The sequence below is a fragment of the Natator depressus genome, chromosome 3, assembly GCF_965152275.1.
Source record: "Natator depressus isolate rNatDep1 chromosome 3, rNatDep2.hap1, whole genome shotgun sequence".
In the NCBI taxonomy this organism is placed as follows: Eukaryota; Metazoa; Chordata; order Testudines; family Cheloniidae; genus Natator; species Natator depressus.
Window position 1 is genome coordinate 141220958 of NC_134236.1, and position 23231 is coordinate 141244188.

The window sequence follows — 23231 nt, forward strand, 5'->3', positions numbered from 1 at the left end:
GTAGAATATGTCGCTATTCTCTCTCTTTATATCATCTGGATTTTCTTTTTTTAGCCATAAGGCATTTTTTAAAGTAATTTCTCTTTGTGCAGATGTCAAACAATGCATGTTGTCAGTCAGTAAAATGTTGAATTTTCCTCTGGGTCTTCCAGAGTGTTTAGATTGTCATTTAGATTGGAAGCTCTGCTAGTTAGTAACTGTTTTGATATGTCTTTTGTATAGCATCAAACACACTGTTAGTGCTAAACCAATTAAAATAATCATAATTATTGGAAAACTAATATAGTAATTATAAAATTTAAATTTTAAATTCAGCGATTTGCTATTCGGTATGCTACAAAGATTATGAAGTGTTCATTTTTTGCTTCCTTTACCAGACACAGAAGTATTAGCTAGATAATAATATGAAACAGTCCTCCAGCTGGCTGTGATGATAATGTTACATGAAAATAGAATTCATTTTCCACAGTTAATTTGGAATTTCTGGTACTCTGTTTAACCAAAATGGGAGCATTGAAGAGGTAATGTAACAAAGAAAATAGAATAACTACAGAATTATCTAGCAATCAGACATCATCTAGAGCAGGGGTGGGCAAACTATGGCCCGCGGGTCAGATCTGGCTCGTCAGGGCTTTGGATTCGGCCTGTGGGATTGCCAACCCCTTGGCGCCACGGGGCTAAGGCAGGCTTCCTGCTTTCCCTGGCCCCGTGGCAATCCAGGAAGCGGCCGGCACCACGTCCCTGCGGCCCCTGGGAAGGGGAGGGGGCAGAGGGCGCCACACGCTGCCCTCGCCTACAGGCACCGCCCCCCGCAGCTCCCATTGGCCGGGAACTGTGGGGGGCGGTGCCTGCAGGCAGGGGTGGTGCCTGCAGGCGAGGGCAGTGCACGGAGCCTTCTGCCCCCTCCCCGCCTTCCTCTAGGGGCTGCAGGGATGTGCTGCTGGCTGTTTCTGGGAGCGGCGCAGGGCCAGGGAAGGCAGGGAGCCTGCCTTAGCCCCGCTGCACGCCGCTGCCACCCTAGAGCCACTCAAGGTAAGCAGTGCCAGGCCAGAGCTTGCACCCCAAACCCCTCCTGCACCACACACCCCAACCCCCTGCCCTGAGCCCCCTGCTGCACCCTTCCCTGTACCCCAACCCCTGCCCTGAGCCCCCTCCTAAACCCCGCACCCCAACCCTCTGCCCCAGCCCTACATTCATGGCCCTGCATACAATTTCCCCACCCAGATGTGGCCCTCGGGCCAAAAAGTTTGCCCACCCGTGATCTAGAGTCTTTGCTCTTTCCTTTGTTAGAGGATGAAAATACAAAATAGCTACCTAAAAAAAAATTGGGATTACCAAGTAGGGATGTGGAAGAAGCTCAGAACTGTGGTAATATTCCATGATTCATACTAATATAATATTCATATACTGTGACAGGGTCGGTTAGGATAGCTATAGGAGAGTAATAGAAGGCAGATATATAAGCCCCAGGCTAAGTAGGTCCCTTTTACCTGGGTAAGGTAACAGGGAAGGTTCCAGAACAATCAAGAACCTTCTGGAGACAATTAAGACAGGCTGATTAGAACACCTGCAGCCAACCAAGAAGCTGCTAGAATCAATTAAGGCAGGCTAATCAGGGCACCTGGGTTTTAAAAAGGAGCTCACTTCAGTTTGTGGTGTGCGTGTGAGGAGCTGGGAGCAAGAGGCACTAGGAGCTGAGAGTGAGAACGCGGACTCCTGGAGGACTGAGGTGTACAAGCATTATCAGACACCAGGAGGAAGGTCCTATGGTGAGGATAAAGAAGGTGTTAGGAGGAGGCCATGGGGAAGTAGCCCAGGGAGTTGTAGCGGTCACACAGCTATTCCAGGAGGCACTCTAGACAGCTGCATTCCACAGGGCCCTGGGCTGGAACCCGGAGTAGAGGGTGGGCCCGGGTACCCCCCAAATTCCTCCTAACTCCTGGTCAGACACAGGAGTCGTCCACCTGGACTGTGAATTCAGAAAAACAATCAAGCTGAGGGCTGCCGTGAAGCTCCAAGGTGAGCAAATCCGCCAATAAGCGCAAGACCCACCAAGGTAGCGCAGGAACTTTGTCACAATACATATTTATACACAGTAGGTTTAAAAGATGGGCTTTTGCACTAGAACTTAATGAGACAAAAAACCTTTAAAGATTTGACATTTTAGATTTTCTGTTTGCTGTTACCTCTAATATTAACACTAGGATAAAAGTGTACTTCTACATGGCTTGTTCTTATTACTGCAGTGGTTATAATCTTCACATCACAACCTATTATGATAACTAACTTAGACAGAAAGAACTCTGAAGGAGCCATCTTTTTATTATGTGTTTGCACAGTGCCTAGCACCGGGGGCCCTGGTCTAAAACTAGGGACCCTACGTGCTACCACAATATAGCAATAGTAATACTGTCGTGAAACGTATAGGTCACAATTTTTTGCACCATGATTTCATTGCAGGTTTAGCTAGGAATAGAAGACAGACAGGGAGAAGTTACCAACATGTTAAAAAGCTTCACTACAATGCTCAGAGTCAAGCTTTCAGAGTGGTTGTAGGTATTCCCTCATGAAGGGGGGAAGTGCAAGAGACCACCTGTGACACAGTAGGTCACACAGTGCATTATCCAGAACAAATTCCTGCAGTACAACATATATTTTCAATTGAAAGAACTGTAAATGTGTGTTTGTAACAAACTTCTTCAAGTTTCTGCTACCATAAAAGGGAAGTAAAGTCTTGCATGCATATGCCTGCCCAGGCAATAGTTCTTCCCATTTTTCACAGTAACATGTCTGATAGTATAAAGAATTTTTAAGAGTCCAGTACACTCCAATGTCATGAACAGCAAAGCAGTAACTGTGATATTATGCACTAAAAACACTGAAATAATACTAAGCTATTATTTCACGAATAGCATGGTGATATTGCTGTTTCTAAGACTTGTATGGAAAAGCCAGCTTTCAAAGAAAACTTTTGATCAGTAAGAGACAAAGAACATTTACTCAATCCTAACTGACTGAGCAGAACAGTATATTTAGGTTACAAAGCTAAGAAATAAGAATTGCACTGTTAAGCTTTCAGGATTTTTTTAAAAGTACATAATTAGTAGACTTTTAAATATTTGTCATCGTTTTCTTTCTGAAAAATTTGAATGTCAGTGGAATATTCATGAGCAAATAATCATAACAGAATTTTTCATTAATTCTGCTTAATGAAAGCCCCACATATATTTTACTCCTTTGAAAAGCTATTACCCACCGCTAAATTCATTTTCATTTGAAATGTCATTGGATCTGTAGTCTGCAATAAATCAACTGGAACTTTGGTTAACAAAAATATTTTACTGATGTATTACAAAACATTTTGGTTTATATCAGAGTATGGACTTAAAGTTGAATCCAGAGTCCCAAATCAGTATGTTAAATAGAGTATCTGTGTATTCTGCATATCTAGCCATTAATGTGCATCTTCTTTAGCTCTCATGAATGTGATTATAGCAAAAGGATTTTTTTATGTATCCAACAGAATGTTTGCTGTTGAAAGAACTACAGAAACATGTGTTAAGTCACAAGTTTTGATTATCAAGAGCGATTCAACTTTTGTAAACAAATGAATGTATAGTCCTATAAATTGTGTAACATTACCCAAGACATTTTTTCTTCCAAAGAGCAAGCTTTTGGAAGATACGAAGCCGTCAACTGTATAACAACATAACACACTCCAGTCAGTATACTTACTGTAGGATCATTTAAATTAACTGTTTTACTTTTTTAAGACTCCATCCTGCAAAGAAATTTGCTACCACGCTCTCCTGTACAGATGCAACAATGACTTCAACTGGACTCCACAAGACTGCAGGGGTCCACCCATGACCTCTATGAAAGACTGAAGCCTTAGGAAATAAATATAGCTGAAATTATTCACTTTACCTTTCAGCCTCTTCAAGTACACTGGAACATCACTCTTAATACTTTTGGAATCCTCCTCTGTTGCTTCCCATATCATTCTAGGGGGATTGTTCTGTGCTAGCCAGTCAGCTACTTTGCTCTCAGCAGCCATCATCACAGTTTGAAGCCCAGGTAGGTCCTGTCCACTAGGAGAAGACTTCTTCGGCTTGTGGCGCTGATCTGATGTGAATTTTGTCACATGATCTTTGATAGTTACTTTTCCTGGAGTGGTGTCATCAAATTCAATGGTAAATGAAGCATGCCCTGCACCTGCTGCATGTGAGGTTTGGGTGTCTTTTGTTGGGATTTCATGAATAGTGCTCTCTGCTATTTGTGAAGGTTGATGGAATTCTTTTGTAGGAATTTCAAAGTAACTTGGCTCCCTACAGAAAGGATAAAGTTCTTCTTCATTTGCAGCTGAAGATTTCTCCTCAACTTGCTTGACATCTGTGCTGCATCCTATTAAGAAAAATAAAAAATAGATTTCACAATACTGGGGAACTTCGGGGTCTTCAAGGAATTTCAGAATTCCTTGAAAGGCCACTGGAGTAATTCCTGGAAAACAGCAGACGACTGAACAATGTACTTCTGGAACTGTAAGTTATTTTTGCTATTTGAAAAATGTCACTGAAGAGGGGACAGCCATGACTGTAAGCATGTCAAGCTGGCAGAAAGTTCTCTTAGAATTTGTCAAAGAAAATTTGCAATCCAACAGATTTGTGGATGATGGAAGGAGATTCATATTAATAGCAACATAGAAAATAGTTCGAAAAATCATAAGAGCTAATATTTTGAAAAATAATATTGCTATTCAGAGCTACCTGGAAATCATCAAAAAGCAACTGACTGGACTTACGGAACAAATGTCCTGAATTAGATGGGGTTGATATGACTTCATTTCCTAAGCTATACAGTCAGTATAATTTTTCATAGCAAGACTGTTCGGAAAAATAATTCAAATATGAATGCAAGATAAAAATGAGTTCCCATGTGAAAGTTAAAACAAAGAACAAGAACAGGCATTTGAGACTGTTTTATAACACAAACGTTCTATATTTTTACAAACGGTGAATTATAAACTAAATTCCTAATGATACGTGCCCCTATTTCACTGAACACAATTTATAAAGCACAGGAACAGCAGACTAAAAACTATAGTAGCATAAAGAATTCAGGAATTTAATAAATTTCATGCTTTTGAATGGAGCAAAGAAAACAGGAGAAGTGGGGGAGTGGGATGGGAAATGAGTGTCCCACTGCACATCCTGAATTAATGTTAAATTAAAGCTTTCATGTGGCTGCTAGCAAAGCGATTTTAGGAAACTAGCCTTTACATGCATTTGGCAAAAGAAATATACGAGCCAAAATATCTGATGTAAAGATGCACAGTAAGCAAGAGATACTCATCTAGAAGTTAATCGCAGCAAGCCAGACTCCAAACAATATAATTCAAATGGTTCTCACACTTTTTACACGATTCATATTAAGATTTGTAGGAAAGGATTTTAGGACACAAAGAGAAGTATTAAAAATCCTATTAATACGTTCATCATGTGGCTGAAAATAGACAAATTGTATCCACCTAAGATAGTGAAATTTGTACCTGAAATCTGTTATTTAGCCAGTAAGGTAGCAATGTAAATAAAGAAATGTACAAATGAATTATAAATATTTCCTGTTATTCTTCAGGAAAGATTTGCTTTTTTGACAAGTCTTGATTTATTTTCAGTATCATTTGTCTTTACAAAAAGATCAAAAAGATGATGAAACCACAGAAAACAGGATGGGTTATTTGATCCTGATAATATGGACTACTTTGAGAGTAACACAGTGGTTGGAAAAGTTCGAGAATGAACGGTACTAAGGAGGGATGAGAGGATTAATGTACATCCTCCCCTTATTCTCATGCTTCAAATCTTACAGAATAAGATCTGTTAAAACAATTTGTATGCCTTGTACTAAGTTACTTTCTTTATTTATATTATTATTAAAATGTTTCTGCAGTAAAACATTTTTGTACCTATTTTAAAAGTACAATCTAGATCAGATCAAAAGTAAAATTCTTCTCTTGACTTTCATATCAAGACACCATTTCTTGTATAAAGTGAGGTCTTTAAATAGCCTGAAAAAAACATAATTGGAATACATAAAATGTGATCGGAACACTTTAAGACTGCAAGTCAATCTACTTCAAACCTAAATTATGACAAAGAATGAATTTATCTCAAATAATTTAGGTAAAGAAAAAGGTATGATGAGTAATTTTTAAAAAAATTATAGATTTCCCCATACAAGCCAATGAGTGATTTCCTCATAAAACAGGTAAGAATTTTTTTTAAAAGTAAGCACAAAAACAATTTAACTAAATATATTAGCTAAAAAATAGGAACTTTTTTCAAACTACAGCTTTTGCAATCTTGTGTGTGAAAAATCTGGTGAGATTTTTCAATGATTAAGCAGCACAAGAAACAAAATGTAATATAGTTTTAATCTTCTATGTTCCACTGTAGCATAAGCAAAAACAAAAAAGACCCAAGTTTCATGTTGATGCAGATCTCCTTTCGGGGAATGCTCTAACTATGTTATCTTTTAAAATTAAATTACTGGTATTATATTAGATTTGTAGAGATTAAACTGAATAAGAGTCTGTAAAATAGCCTCACCTTTGCCTTCATAATACCATAAAGTAATCCGCACTGCCCAAGCAATCTGTGCATCAGGAAAATGTATGTAGTACTGAAACATAACTACATAAACACTTAACACTGAAGTGGTTCATCACAACAATTTCTGAGCTAAATAGGAATTACAAAAATGCATTTGTGAATGGATTATAAATTATCATTTTGGTGGAGTGGGTTGGGGAGAGGACAGCACCAGGCTGGTGTGGGGAGTGCAGGAATAGTCAGAGGAAGAAAGCAATGTCCTGGTCTTGCAGCAGAGGAGCACAAGGAAAAATGCAGTTGGTGCTTAGCGCTGGAGAGCAAAGCGAATGAGGCTGGATGGTGGGAGAAGTCAAGGCTGACGTCACATGAACTGCATGCGCAGGGAGCCTGGATGGGGAAACAGCCTATCTTGGGAAGTAGAGCTTGAAGATTTGTGAGAGGGCAAGGAAGGTTGTGAGCAGTGGTGTGGGATGGGGGAAGCAGGAGTTGAGAGTAAGTTTCTCGGTAGCAGAGGGCAGAGGATAAAGGGGTGTATATGGAGATGAAGATCTTCCACCCTGCACAGTTCCTGAGCTAGGAAACTGAACCAGGTGCAGGTTCTGGGAGGCAAACAGGGAAGCAAATAGCGTTGCAATTGCCACAGGGATATTGTGTGATTGCAAATAGAATCATAAGAGTTGGAAGCAGAGGTAGTCTGAGTGATCATGATTGGGCAGGAAGGCTATCCATGAGACACTGGCGTCACTGAGTGGTGGTGTACACTATAAAAGAGTTTGAAGAATACCTGGCCTAATACATTATCTCATCTGAAAATAAATGGATTCAGAAAATTTTTTTACTGGAATGAACTCACAACTTGGGTAAAAAAAACCCAGCAAAACTCACTTTGTATCCTCACTGGCACCAAGTTTTACAGCTATGTTGGTTTTTTATTTTGTTTTTTTGCACACTCGCAAATAATCATGGGGCCCTAAAATTCCATATGTCCTGCAGGACAAGAATGTATGTATATGTACTCATGGTTATTCAATGGAATTCATCTGTTGGCCTGCAAGACTGGAGATTTTTTAAGGCACTTGTACTGCACTTCTGAAAAACATGTAACAGTTTTAAGAAACTATTTCCACAATATTCAGGTTATTTATTATTCAAAAATTCTCTTCTGTACTTCGCACGGTGTGATTTTATATATTTTCCACTTTAGCGACACAAAAAATGACGTGACATTGCACAGATTTTTCAAACGAGCAGTTCAGCAAAAGTGGAACAAAGAAAAAGATCTGCAGTTACTGTCCTTTCTTCTATTTTAGCAGACTAGTTTGTGATTATTTTGTCCAGTAGCAAGACTATAAATAAACTGATAGCTTTTCCATGTTCTCTTTTAAATGACAAAGTCACTCCATCAATCCAGATGCTAATGTTAGAGACAGATAAACCTAAAAGCATGAATTGGAGATCAGAACAGCAGATTTACATGCCAGTAAAATAATCCAAAATTCTTGAAAAGTCTTGTTAGCCACTATTTGAAAAGAAATGTAACACAATTTTTCAGAGACAGAAGCAAAGGTGTGCCAATATTAGTACCTAGTGGAATCCCATTCTTCTCATCTCTTATCCTGTTTTTCTCCTTTCTGATTCTTTTCCAGACTATTGCTTTTTCTTTCATACTTCCTCTCTCTTTTCCTTTATTGGCCCTTTTGCTTTTCATAGTTCACAATTTTCTAGTGACTTTAGTTTATGTCCTATATTTCCCATCAGGTCCAGAAAAATCTAAATAATAGTTTATCACTATTAAATACAAATATTTCCCCACATTTTTATGTTATAGCAACTTGTCTTTTAGCAAATGTGTGAAGTTGCTCTCTAAACATTTGTTTTTATCTTTTGTATGTCACTTTTCACAAGTAGTAACTTGACTAAAAATTACAAAAAGAGGATTACAAGCTATCTTTCGTTGTCTAAATATTTTAAAAGGTCCCTGATCTACAAAGTTCAGAATGCCTCCTGTGACATGCTGTGCACGTTCACTTCCATAGCCTTGCATAGGCTGACATAAGCATTACTCACACTTATTCTAGGTCCCTGTACCTCAAAGTATTTAAACATGCACTTAAGTGTTTTGCTGAATTGAGGCCTTACTGTTTAATTTTAAGGATCACCTGGATCTCTTTTTAATTTATCTTTCAGAGATTTAATATTCTAGTGTTGCCTTAGAATGGCAGTTTTTTGTTACCTGCAAAGAAACTTTACATATTAAAAATACTTTAAAGTTACCCACTGTTGGAATTCAGAACTATTTAGGTCCCTATCTTATAAAGTACTGTATGAAGAACTTAAATAATGTTCTCCTCAAAGCCTTAAACTGAATTTAAAAATTTAAGTTTTTGGTCCACTATTCCTATACATTTAGATTTAGAAATTCAGATTAGGAGAATTAGTGATGCCAAATTCTACAGCAATTAATGAAACCACAAATATTTTTTTGGGGGGGAGAAGGGGTGAGTGGAAGAAAGGGGTGTGATGAGAAGAGTTAGATCCCAGTATACTTTCCACTAGCAGAGAAAGCTAGAGCAAATGAGAGTACTTTGAACTCAGCTCAAAAGCAGCAGTATTGGGTCATATATGAAGTCATACTGTATACACCATTTCATGGATCTATAGATCACAAAATTACATCACTATATTTCTCTAACAAAAGCACAAGGATGTGCCTTTTTGGAATCGAGTCCACCGTGCTCTGTTTACTACAAAGATTTTCCATTAGAGTTTCCATTTTCCATTAGAGTAAGGTTGAAAGACAGTAATACCAAAATAATCTCATTAACTTGAGATTTTAAAGACTAATTTCACATAGCTGGTTTAGCAGCGACAAATCTCCCATATCAAACTCCTCATTAAATCATGCTCCATCTATCGTAATGTATACTTTACCTTCTGGTCAACAGAGAAATTTTTTTTTCAAATTGTTAAAGTCTGATAGAGACTCTTATTTAGATTAATTTATTAAAATTTTTGGATTTGTGTTATTGAAACAAAAGTTTGAAGAATTATAAATATAAGAATCTATAATTTACTTGTTCTAGACCAATGGTCCCCAAAGTGTGGGGCACACCCATGTAGGGCTGTGTGGAGTAACGTGTGTGTGTGGGCCATGGCAGGGCCTGGGCCAGCCCCCATGAGGGGTGGAGAGGAAGTGCCATCCAGCCCCATTCCGCCCACTGCTCCGCTCCGGGCCATGCCCCTGCTCCCAGCACCCGGGCTCAGCTCCCTACTGCGGCTCCTGGGGGACAGGGGCGGACCTGGTAAGGGGGTGGGGTGGGGTGCACGAGCAAAAGAGTTTGGTGGCCACTGTTCTAGACAGTCTTGCATTAAGAAGGCTGTTTCAAAGATCTTTTATTTGTTTGTGTTAAATATCTGAGATAGCAATGATTTACCATACAAAAAAAGCAAATTATATGCTATTATCTCAGCTGGTCAGTGCTGGACTACAGGTTAGATCTAAAAAGTTGAAACAACATTCAAAGAGATGTGAAATTTCACAGGAGTTCCAGTTATAATAAATAAAGAATGTTTCCCTCACACACGAATGGTTTTTCCAATTTCTGCCTGAATGTACTTATGCTGTAATGTCGAGACACCAAAAATTATATGCAAGTCTGTTGAAAAGCAACAAAAATAAGTTTTAATGGAAGGATGAAAACTTTAGGGGGAGCAAGCCTAGGAAATCATGCACCAGTGAAGTGGTCCAAAAAAGGCTATGTAATAATTTATTTGGTATTAAAAGTGTGTGAAAATATTTAGTAACTTTGGAAAAGTTCTACAGCAAATACTAGTATCACAGGAAAGCAGGTTTTCTGGGGGAGGGAAGCCCACTAAGGTATACCACATAGAACAAAATTGTTTGTCCTGCACATGTCAGAAGACAGACAGGATCCAAGGGATGTGATTTAATTAGGTCATAACTTTACTAAATTTAACTCATTAACTCAACCTATTCAGCAATAAATTGTACAGTGCAGATCATGGTTCCTTCTTTGTTTCCACCTGATGGAGGGTTGCCACTAGACCCCCAGCCCTCCGAAGTAGGTTCCCAGCCCGTTGCTGGGACCCCACCTCTCTCCCCTCACGAGGGGTAAATGTCTGGGGAAAGAGGGTTGGTCTCCTCGCAGAACCACACTTTAGGAGCTGTTCTCAGCTTCTTTAGGAATGGTCTTGAAGGCTAATTCAAATGCTAGTTTATCAGGGAACTGGACCTCTAAGGAGCAAATACCTGCATTGTACACCTGTCACCTGCTAAATTATGACAGCTTGAACCTTACCTCCTGACGGGGTTCCTGAGCTGTTGCGGGGATGCCAAACCCTATCCCCCCCCCCCCCAGCCAATCTGTCAGTGATGGAAAAATTCCTTCCCAGTCTCAAAAAGCAACTATCACAATGCCTACAGTAGACCAAAAAACCCAGTCCTACCCTAATTCTAGGTATGGGAGAGAGGGAGCGGTTAATCCAGAAATGAGAGGGGATTCAGGCTGGAAGGCCAGGGCTTATATACACTCCCCAATGTGTGCAGGGGCCAATGGTTTACCTGAGCCCTACCAGCCCACCCACCAGCTCAGGTGATTCCCTCTGAGGTTGGGAGGGAGTTGACCGGCATGTGAAGAGGAGGGCGAGGGGACACATAAAGGAGCTACAACCCATTTCTTCCTGCCAGTCCAGAAAAAGCCCTTTGTCTCCTCAAGATGGCCTTCCACCTGACATGTCTGCTCAGGCATTCTGCCAACACTAATAAACATTCTATATCAAATACACAGAAGTTGGAACACATGGAGACTGAGTTTGAAAGTCTACTGATAACCTAAAGTGATTAAGAAAATAAAGTCACTATTTTTTGTTTTAAAGTTTTAAATTATTAAAGTTCTAAATCCTTGCAATTTGAATCCTTTTAGAGAAAGGAACCAAATATTCACCAATATAGGGTTTGTGGTTTTTGTTTGTTTCATGGGGCTTTTTTTTTTTTTTGGCTTTAATGCTCTTGTACAACTTTATTCACTTAAGTCTGTTCACTATATTCTTCTGTCACAAGTTGAATTCCATTCTTTGTTAGAAGTAATAACCTTCAATTTAAAAAAAGAAGCTATTTGAACAAATATTTTTATTTAATCTCTCTTACAGTGATTCTGTTTGTAGCAGGTATCTTCATGATTAAACAACCAAAGAAAAGGTATTTCAAAGATAAAATGGAACTGTTTCCCACAGTGAGATGATGCACATTATGTATTCTCCTGGGAGACTCCATGCCCAAATATTTTTTTATAACCTTGTATCAAAATTTTGTCTAATCTTGCCATTCTTCACTTTATTTGTAAATTACCACAACTGAGCACATTAAGCAGATCCTTTAGACTTCCATTCATTACTGAAGTTCTTCTCTAGCACAGACAAACTTTCTTTTTCCTTCCCTTCTACTGCTAAGGCAGGTTTTTATCTCATTGACTAGTTGGTTTAATCAGATGTTGGCTTCTCTTATCTGCTTTTCTTTGAATTCAGACAGCACTGTAGAAGCCACTCCTCTCTTTCAAAGTACTTATGCTATTATGAAGAAAGCAATTTTAATGTATGAATAAAATAAGACAACAAATTGCACATCATTCTGGAGTACTTTCATACCTTGGGTGAGATTTTCAGAAGTCACCCAAAAAGTGGTGTTATTTCAGCACATGTATTCTGTAGAGATTTTTTTTTTTTTTTTATTTTTTTAAAGAACAAATAGTCCTACATAAAAATTACAACAAAACCACAGAATTGCACAATTTCACAATTCAAAATGTAGCATTAAACTAACAAAAATGAATACAATAATTTTTTTTTAAAATCCCTCTTAAAATTACCCTTCTTCATTTGACTTTTGTTTTCTTAAAAGAAAACTATCCTCCCACATGTTCACATACAATATTCCTCCTCTGAATCAGAAGAACAGTCAGGACTACTGACCTATGGAGTCAACAATGCCATAAATGTTGGCATCTGACCAGATGAGAAAAAAGGAGGTGGCGGCAATAACACCATGGGAGAAAAGTACTATGATGCTAAAGCTCACTGCTTTCTACTTGCCTTCACAGACAGCAACAGATATTTTTCCTTACCCAGCCCCACAACACATGCAATTTTCCCTATGTTGAGAGGAATGGAGACAGAACCACATATGACAGCTGTTAGTCACTGATGACTTTATTACGAGAACTCTACCACCATCTTTACAGACCAAAACCCCACAGAATTCACGGAATTCTACCTGTCCCTTGCTAGGGAATTGGGACCCGGAAGTGAGAGTGCTGCAAAAATGGTATCTTCAGAGAAATAATTTTTTAATTAACATGAAGTGTAGGTTGGTGAATTTACAAATGAGTTATGCAGTTATGTTATCTCAGACAAGTATTCACAAACCCTTTATATCACACTATCATGCATTTAATTTATCCTACATACAGTACAGATTTTTTGTAATGAAATTTAGAGAGTTTCTTGCATATTATTGTGACTATTTCTGTATACCTATGCCTGTAAAACTAGGTGTCTTAGACCAACTGTAGACTCAAGAAGAGCCATAAAAACCTCAGAATGTGACCAAAAAAATGTTTACACAAAAAAGTCATCACTTTAAAAGAAACCTTTGGAGGTCTTTACCCAGTCTCTACCCACTAAACTAAAGCCCTAGTGGTGAAAGCTGTATTCCATTAGAATGTGGAAATCCAAGGCTGCCAAACTCACATATAGTCCCCAAAGGTCCTAAGATATTGGATTTTAAGTTCACTACATTTTTAAGTTATTTTGGGTTATTTTAAGAGACTTCTAGGGCTTGCTCCAACCCCTCTCTAGTAGGATTCATGGCAACTAAAACAGATGATGTAAAAGGAGGAAGGACACAAAAATCATCCCAATTTTTTTTTTAAAACCCACCTTCAAACACACACACACACACACACACACACTCACTCACATGTGGAAGTCTAAAGTAAGGCTCCCAAATCCATGTATAGGCACCTAAATAAAAGTGGCTTGGATTTGCCTTGATTTAAATAGGATTTGTCAGTGTTCAACACTTTCCAAAGTGAGTCCACTTTTATTTGAATACCCTCATGATGGATTTAGGAGCCTAACTTTAGGTATCCACATTTGTAAGTTTTGGCCATATATTTTATACAAACTAACTTTTAACAGCATAACTAGTAGAAATGGAAAGTCCTAGTTACAGAAACTATGGGTAAATGAACATTACAACAAGGATTTTTCTTGCAAATTTAACATATAAATCAGAATATCTTTTTTTTTTTTTTTTTGCATTAACTATGGACTAACTTTAACGCTGATGGAACATTAAGGAATGACAGTAGCACAGAACATTGCCAGAAGGAATCTTGTACTGCTGGCATCCACACAGCAAAACAAAACAGAACCATTTATTTTCACAGTCAGAGATATTGATTTGGTGACAGTGTCCATTACAATGGATTAATTTTTATTATACCAAATGACAGATGTGGATTTAATCACTATTAGATCGATACTAGTTCGGAAGAATGACTTTACTCACTATATCCACTAGTAAGCTATTGTACTGTGTACAAAGTGATTTAAGTAACATACTCTGTACTCAGAACAGTACAGTTCTGTTATTGTTGAACTGCTATTTATGAACTTTTTTTTTTTACTAGACAAACTTATCCTAGCTTTTATCACTGAATAACTGTCAGCAATCCAGAAACCTGGCTGGTTAACAAAATCTCATTTATTAGAATTTGGATTAAATGCATAGTGGATATTACGTGGAAACAAATAATTAAATCTTTGTCTGGGTTGAGTTGCTAGGGGTGCTGAAACAATTTGTATAGTGGGGGTGCTGAGAGCCACTGAACCAAACTGTAAGCCCTGTATATGATGGAAACCACTTCAAAACAGGGGGTGCAGCAGCACCCTCAGATCCCCTAGTTCCAACACCTATGTGAATTGGTATTAAACAGAATGAAGTTGAGAAATTTCTCAAGCAGTCAGAATCTCCAACATGTATTTATATCCTTTTTGTTCATGAAAGCACAGCTTTATTAAATATTTGGCGAATAACTCTGCCCACTGCATCATGGCAATAGTTGAGGAGAACTAAAGAAGGTATTCACAAAGGGCAAAATCCTAGCTCCATTAAAATTAATGGGCGTTTTTGCCTCTGACTTCAATAGGGCCAGGATTTCAGCCATAAACTCCAATATGATGAAAATCTGTCATATTTGCGGTCATAAAACAGCGACAAAAAACAGAAGGTCAACAGAGAAAGGCAACTCTACAGCATAAAGTTCAGATACTAGTGAAGCAACAGTATTTAACAGTGATAAAAGAACATACAAAATTAATAAGTCATTAATTATTGAAAAACAGTTATCTTTCTTATATACCTCTGTGGGGTCCCACATTTTAAGAGCTACTTACTTACTAAAGAGTAAAAAAGATACTACAAATTGAAATGTTTTCTGAACAGTCTCACCTGAAGCTCCTGTTTCCTGTATTTTTTCTTCATGTTTGACATCTTGTTTGCAACCATTTTTTTCATCAGCCTCATCCTCACCCCACCAGGATGGCTGTCCATACAAAGGTGTGCCACGAGGCATGGCAGAAAGATCTATAAAAATATTCCAAAGCCAAAGAAATTACTTCACCATTTACTTTACATAAGATGTTTAGATACAAGTGACAAGGAGAAAGAGAAGTTCTGATGGATCTTGTATGTTGAAAGCTGAAACAGTTTGATTGCTTGTGTTTCCTCCAATACAAAACCAATTTAATGTCTGGACAAATGACCTGCATGCTAAATATAAAAGCTTACTAATGATCTGACCAAAACTGCTTGCTTAGGAATTTATGCAAATACAAGTGACTTACATCTTGCTGCTACTGCATAGTATTTTTAAATATTACTTTCTGCTTTCATTTAAAAGACAAATCAACTCACTATCAGCACATTATTAAAAGCTACCATTTCTGTGAAAGGATTCTCTCTTTTACCCACACTGAACTTTCGCTGGAATACTATCACATGGAAAACTGATCAAATTTTGTAATGCTGCCAAGGTTTCAAATAGCTGGCAGTTACTAAAGAACACCAATACGTACACACTTATATATTAGTTAGTTCTACTACACTATTTTTTAAAGCCATATTTAAGTAAGAAAATATAACTATAAAAAAGAACTAAATCTCATGATTTAGTTATAATATACATAGTACAAGTATCTGAATAGGAAAGGGTTAAGTAAGAAATTAGATATGAAACAGTTATTCCACCTCCATGACTAACCAGTCAGTTGAGCTCTGACCTGCTCTCCATATTAAGAACAGCTCATATTTCTTAAGACAATATTGCACCCTATTAAGATTTGGCAATTTTAATATCATACATCATGTTCTAATGGAATATATCTTAACTTCTTTTATATTGTATTTCAACACCAGATATCTCAGTGACTGGGTATACGTGCTCTCTATGGTAAAAACAGCTCTGTTTCCTTTTCAGAATTCCCATATCTCTATAATTTTATATCAGACATTTTTGTTTGGCGCACAAAACAGAGTATCTGAAAGTATTATATATTTTGACAGTAATATGCACTATTTGCATGCTGAGAAATAAGGACTATTTGTGAACTTCTACCTTGCTAGCAAATAATGGTTTGTTCAGTAGTGTTCAAAGGGTTAATCTTCACCCACAAATAAATGGATGGCCGCTTCAAATGTTTAATACAATTTAAAATACCCATATATCTAATTATTTTTCTTCCAAAACAATGTTCTTCTAACTTAGAATATACTATAGTTTAAAAAAACCAGCAACAAACGATAGAGTGAATTTTAGTGTATTTAACTGCATGAACAATAGAAAACACTTATGTATGTAACAAGTGGCTGAAGAAAAAATCAAGACCTCAATACACTTCTGAGTAGAGCTGGGAAAATTTTTTCATATAGGTTAATTCAATAAAATGAAAATGTTTTCAGGTTGATTCCGATAAGAAAGAAAATCTGTGCGCCCCATTAGCCCAATGGTTAGGACACTTGCTTGACAGATGGGAAAACCAGGTTTGAATTCCCACTCTAGAATAGGGATCTAAATTAACATCTTCCCTTCCCAAGTGAGCATCCTAACCACCAAACTATAGGCTATTCGGGGGTGGGTTACTCTCAGTCTCTCCTGTTGAATACATTCCATTTTGTATAAATACTTAAATATTCATGGAAGCAGGGCCTTGAATGCAAATCTCTCCCCTAGCAGATGAGTGCCCTAACCAGTAGACTACAGGGTATTCTGCTCTCAATTGTTCATAATGAAACTGTTCCAACTTTACAAAAATATTCATGGGTGGGGGGAGAAGGGGAGGGGAGAGAGAGAATGAACAACTATATACCCTGTTGAGTAAGACGCTTACCTGGCAGATAGGAGATGTGGATTCAAATCCATCTTCTGAATCAGACAGAGAGAAGAATTGAATCCATATCTCCTACCTCTCAGGTGAGTGTATGAGTCTCTGGGACAAAATCTGTCCTTTCTTCTGTGTTAGCACTGCGCCGAGCACAATGGTGTCCTGGTCCATTATCAGGGTCCCTAAGCGCGAAAGTAATACAAATAATATTAATATAACCAGAAAAAATAATAAATTATGCTATAACCTACTAAAACAGAAAAATATTACAGAAAAATACAACAAAATAGAACTATCAAGAATGGAAGAGTACTAAAAAATATTACTGGTTAACTGAAAAGTTTCATTAGTGAACAAATTCAATAAAGTGCCACTCTACCACTGCTAAAGTTCACAAAAGTTTGCACTGGGTGTGGTGGCTGTGTGCAGGGGAAGAGCTGGAAATTCAGAAAACTCAGAGCAAAAAACTTATGCAAGTTTTTATATTCATGTCTAGATGCTGTGATAAAGAAAGCTAGAAATTCTGAGGGTTATTATTAAACCTTTTAAAAATATATATATCTAAAAATCTCTTCTGCAACATGTCTACAGTATCTGCTGAAATATCTGAGGAAAGAAAAAACTTGCCTTCTCTAATTATACTTTGTATTGCTACAAAAATTTATCTCACCCGTAGATTTTTCCTCAGATTTCAATGCTTCTGTAGCTTTGTGATGCACTTCACCTGTGGCATCTGGTACCTTTGGCTCTACACCTGTGGAGCTGACTGGCTTTGATCCTTCTGCCTCTGAGGATTTTTGGGATAACTGGAGTTGACTTGTAAATTTTTCATGCTAAACAACATTTAAGAAAAAAAGAGAAAAAGATCTCAACTAAAATAAACTGCATAAACTATAGTTATACATATACAGAGAAGGGCAGAATACATAAATAAAGGTGTGACAGATGGAAATCTGGGAAGCACGAGGACTTCGAAAGACTAGTATATCGAAATGTGCCAGAGAGTCATGGACTTCTGGTATAATAGATGTTGAATGCCTTTTCAGTGTCCTGGTTCAGTAAGTTGGTTTCCTGGGGAATTGGGCGGTTAATACAAAATCCCCAGTGCCACTTACTCAAAAACTCAGACTTTGAAGCTTTGCCCCCTGAGAAGAAGAGCACTGACTGGTGTTACCTGTTACAGTCAGCCAGAGATCAAATGCCCAGATTCTATAAAGAAACAGCTGAACTGCACCAGGGTGTTCTTGCTCTTGATCTGAAACATGATGTGAAATTGTAAAACCACGAGAGAAAACCCAGTGGAGGGATTTCAAAGACTGAAACCAACCAGAGCCAAATGCTGGAGCTGGAGTGACTTCTAGTAAGCTTTTAGCATATGTGTAGATCTGTTGGATGATGTGGGTGTTTGTTTTTTTGTTTGTTTGTTTCTTTGCTTTTAATGTTTGGTCTTTGATGCTTATGATTCAAGAGTAAATGTACTTTGTTTTGTGAATGCTGGTTAATAACTGGTCTGCACTGTTGTAGTCTAGCACCTGGAGAAAGAGTGAACCACTGCTGGACCCAAGTCAGATCTGCTGGAGAACTCACAGTGAGGTGCAGAGGGATTGCAAGCCTAAAACCCGGCCTGGAGAGAGAGACATGGGTCTCCACATGAGAAAGGTGACCACTAAAAAACTTGAAACTTTAAGTGGTTGCCCTGAGAAGGCAAAATGGGGGGAGGGGAGGCCAAAGGTGCAGTTAACCCTTAAACTGTGACAGTAGTGATTGCATGTTATTACCTTAAGGGCTTCTTCAGGGACCCTCATTTCACCTCTGACTACAGTAAAAAGATTAGTATGTATGAAATGATAAGGAAAACAACCTGAAAAGTTTCACGGCTCCAAAAAAATTTACACTAGAGACAGAAAGTCTTACTTTAAGATAAGCCACAGCAAAAAATTGAGATTTTTTTCTTTAAAATGGAATAAATGTAACTTAATAGGATGAAAATACCAAACAATACAAGATTAGAAATTTGATAAATTCTTACTTTGCTTACTTACAAAAGCTCTCACAAAACCCCTGACAGTCTCATCCAGCTTCTAAAAGATCCAGAAGATACTATAATGTAGTCTCATATTATTAAGATCAGTTTTCAAAAAAAAATTACATTTATGACTAACATATTATGAAGTATATTTGTCAAAATAAACACATTTTGATTCATTACTTGTAATAAATACAGTACAATAGCTTGTAAATACAGTAGTACAAAAGTGATGAGTCCTTGCTGTGAAGAGTTTACAAATTAGGCATACAACAAGGAATGACAGTAAACAAAGGTTTGGGAGGACAAGGATTGACCATGAAAGATCATGAGATATACTTATGTATCAGTGTATGTGACCAACGTTATGTCACCATCTTATTCTTCTTTTCCATTTAATATACTAACATTTAGATCAATGTCTAGAATTGGAAAATTTATCTGTGCTTAATTGGAAGTTTTCTTTTTTTTTTTTTTTTCTTTTTTTAAGTAGTGAGGTCCACAGGGTACCCTTAGTCTACTTGGAGTGTGGGGCTCAAACAAGATCAGTCTTTGGATGCAAGGTAACGTCCTAGTCCCCTGAAGTTAGCTCCAGTTGTGACATCTTCCACAGGCAGGATGATTCATTTGTACTTTCTTAAATTACAGATTGTGTTAACTATACTTAGAAGAAAAAACACAACTTATACTACTGCAGAGCATGGGCAATGTCCCCTAATGAAACAAACCCAAAATCTTTGGATGTAAATTTCCATCTTTATTCTGGATCTTCTATTTGTTTGCAGTACAGGCCAGATCTGTGGATCTTATTACTCAAAAAAAAAAAAGGGGGGGGGGAATTTCTGATAGGCACACATAAGTTTTCGTATTCTTCATCATGCTCAAGTCCACAGATCCATTACAACCAGATTTTCACAGGATTGTGCCTCCAGGGTGGGATGCAGACTCATCCTTTAAATATGGACATCTAAAATGAGGTATTTATTTACCCTTCTCCTTCCTCTGACCACTAGGGTGTAAAGAAGAAGACTTTTTCGAAAAATGAAGTTGACTAGAGACTGGATGACCAATATGCTCAATTTACGGATGACCATGAAGCTGCCCAGCAGATCTCAATACAGGTGACATGAGTACTCAGATTATCAGTGCTCCTAGTGACTAGATTTTGATGCTTAACAGAAGGAGGAACATTTCTTGAATTTACTTTGGGAATGAATGAATTGTGAAGACTACCTGTCTGAATTAAAAATACAATACAGGGTCTCACTGGAGAAACATTCAGATTTCAAAACTCATCTGATTGGAGACAACGGCTATCCAGATGTCTACTTTAATAGATAGGAAGTGAAATGATAGCTCCTGAAGGAGTTCAAACTGGGTAGCGCAGTAAGGAGCTGAACGAGAGGTTCCAAGGTCATGTGCTGACTTTGAGAGGCTGGAATATGGGTTGTTGACCTAAGGAAGCATTTAATGTTGGAATTTACACGAAACTTCCTTTTCTTGAACAGGCTATTAACATTATATTATACTTATATCATTATACTATGCCTCTATACATTATAGAGATTTCACCTTTTTGCTGGGACATTCATACATCCACATTAAGGCCTTCCTGGAGGAACTCAAGGCTGTGTTTCAGTTATTTAACACTGAGTTTGCGCCAGCCAACAGAATAAGTTTTCTGTGTTAACTTCTGTTTCAGCTCCATGAGAGTGATGATAATTATTTCACTGAAGTGTCTAATTTGAAGCTGTCTGGTCCTGGATGAAGGAATGTTTTTTCCAGTAGCAAACCTTCTCTGTGAGATAGAGACATTGGAAGGTCCGTTGCTAGGTTAAGCAAACCTGACAGCCATTGCCTCTTCAGCTAGAAAGACAAAGGGTAACATGGCTGCTCTATCCTTCCTATCCTTTTATATGTTTCCAGGGAGCACTGGAAAAGCTGAGAAGGCATGTAACAGACACATTGCCCAGCTTTGCAAGAGTTTACTACCTCACATACTGGGTTCTGACACATGGAGATGCCAAAGGACGTTACTGCGATTTCATTATACAAACTGGAAAAACACCAGCCCACCAAACTGACTTACAGTGAGGATATTTGTTGGTGTACATTTCACATTGCTTAATCTCACTTTTACCATATGTAAGTCTTGTTGTTCGTCTCCCTCTTGATGGGCAACATACACAGAGATAGGAAATTTTGTTCCACTCAGTGTAGGAGAAGTTGATTTTCTCTCTGGAGTTGGACTGCTCATGTTCTTCCTAGTTCCTTTATGAAAACCTCACCAGACACATTGACTGTAACAGCCAGAACAAATTAATTCCATATTTCTCTTTGAATTAGTGTTTAAAGCATTTATATGAAATACTGTGCCACTTACAAGGTATTTGTCAGCATTCACTAAGTAACCAGCATTGTCTTCCTCAATGTGCACGTATGGCTGTTCACTACTGATTCTTCACCTTCTCTCTGTTACTGTTGCTGTTCACTAACATTTCACTGAAAAGCACAGAGTATTAATAAGATGGCCATGGTACTTTCAGCAGCACAGCTAATCTCTGATACTAACGGGAACTCGTAACATTCAGCAACAGTTAAACAAGGGCTAAAGTAAGAACTTTAGACAGTTATTCAGAGAACATTCCTTAGTCCATCCTTGATTTGCCACTGGGCATAATATTTCTAAGACTACAGGTTCTCCCCAATTCATATTTTCTTGATGGGCAGAGGAATATATGGTGCAGATTTACTTCTAATAAATACTAAAGAAATATGAAAAGCATGCAAATCAGATCACTTTATGATAAGTTAAACTAAGAAGAGCTAATATACTTTTACAAGAAAAATGCATTGCAAATAGCTGTACATTTTTATTACAAGGATATCATAGCCAAATCTCAATTTATCTTCAAGCTTCAGAGTAATGTATGTCTGTTCAGGAATCCTCACATCATTCACAAACGTCTACAAAATAAAAAGGAGAAAACAGATAGTTATACTTCAAAATGTAATAAAACTTCCAGTACCAATCTAATCTTGCACAAGAAGTTGCAGCACTACACAATTAACATTACTGATTAATGATGCATGATCCTATTGGTGAATTAAACAATTGTGTAGAGCTATTAAACGCCTAACAAAGTATTTCAAGAAGGAAATGAAATATTAGAGTCAGCTAATCAGGGTGGTATAATCAGACTAACCTTGTAAAGCTTATTACCATTTTAATCATATTAGTAGTATGTACTGTAATTGTTCATTACAACAATATGCTGTTCCCTCAAATAATTTTTTTCTGGTAGCCTTGTTTATCCAATCCATATAGATGTTCAGTTTTGCAGTTATTTTAAGAATGTTAACTGACTCTTGATTCCTTGATACTACCATCATCCATCCTTTTGGGCTTTTATATAGCGCTCAACATTGTAGTATCTGAGCACCGAGGAAACAATTTCTAATAACTGTAAAAAAAAGTTTTAAAATTATGAAAAACAAGAAATGTAGACCATGTTATGTTGTAGGTTCTGATGCAAAGATTGCTTGCTGTCATAACAGAATTTGTCCAAACTATGTTGTCTTCACAGAAAACCACCACTCATTATGAGGTCTACCAAGTTGCACAAATTCAGAACTTTTAAAAAGCAGATCTAAAAGAATGATCATCTGTATCAATGCCTACTCACTATGCTGGCATAGACCCAAGGAGAAAGCAATCTTTACCATAACCATTTTTTGCCTGGAAACAGCAATTCCAAAAACTAGTGGTGATGGAAGAAGGGCAAATGGAAGAAGGGCAAATGTGGAAGTGTGGCATCAATATACTTGAACTCCAGTTACTAGCCAACAAACTTTGACATGCAATGGCATGGAGTCAGAAGTACTGCATTGCTGTGGCACCGCTTGTCTAGTTCTGCAAAGACTAATCTTTAATCTTAGAAAGAAAGGCTTTCAGTGCCCAGAAAATTGTTTAGTTCAATTCTGTCCATATGAAATCTAATTTCTTCTGGTGTCCATAGGCCTTATATTCAAAGATGGCCTAGGCGACCATCATATTCTAAACTGGAGGTATCTATAATTACATGATTCTGTAATGGGATGGCACAACTTAAATGGATGTAAACATCTTGGAG

The 23231-nt window shown here is 37.7% G+C and overlaps 1 protein-coding gene across 10 annotated transcripts in view; it reads right to left on the minus strand.

Moving 5' to 3' along the window:
* Positions 1–23231, minus strand: part of CEP170 (centrosomal protein 170) — a 190815-nt gene that overhangs the window by 89689 nt on the left and 77895 nt on the right. For all 10 annotated transcript variants that reach the window (XM_074948913.1, XM_074948909.1, XM_074948914.1 and 7 more), the window contains exons 4-8: positions 21984–22065; positions 18851–18906; positions 17743–17905; positions 15142–15276; positions 3928–4404 (exon numbers count right to left, since the gene is read on the minus strand). In XM_074948913.1, the coding sequence (XP_074805014.1) occupies positions 3928–4404; positions 15142–15276; positions 17743–17905; positions 18851–18906; positions 21984–22065 (913 nt within the window). The remainder of the gene's footprint in view (positions 1–3927; positions 4405–15141; positions 15277–17742; positions 17906–18850; positions 18907–21983; positions 22066–23231) is intronic.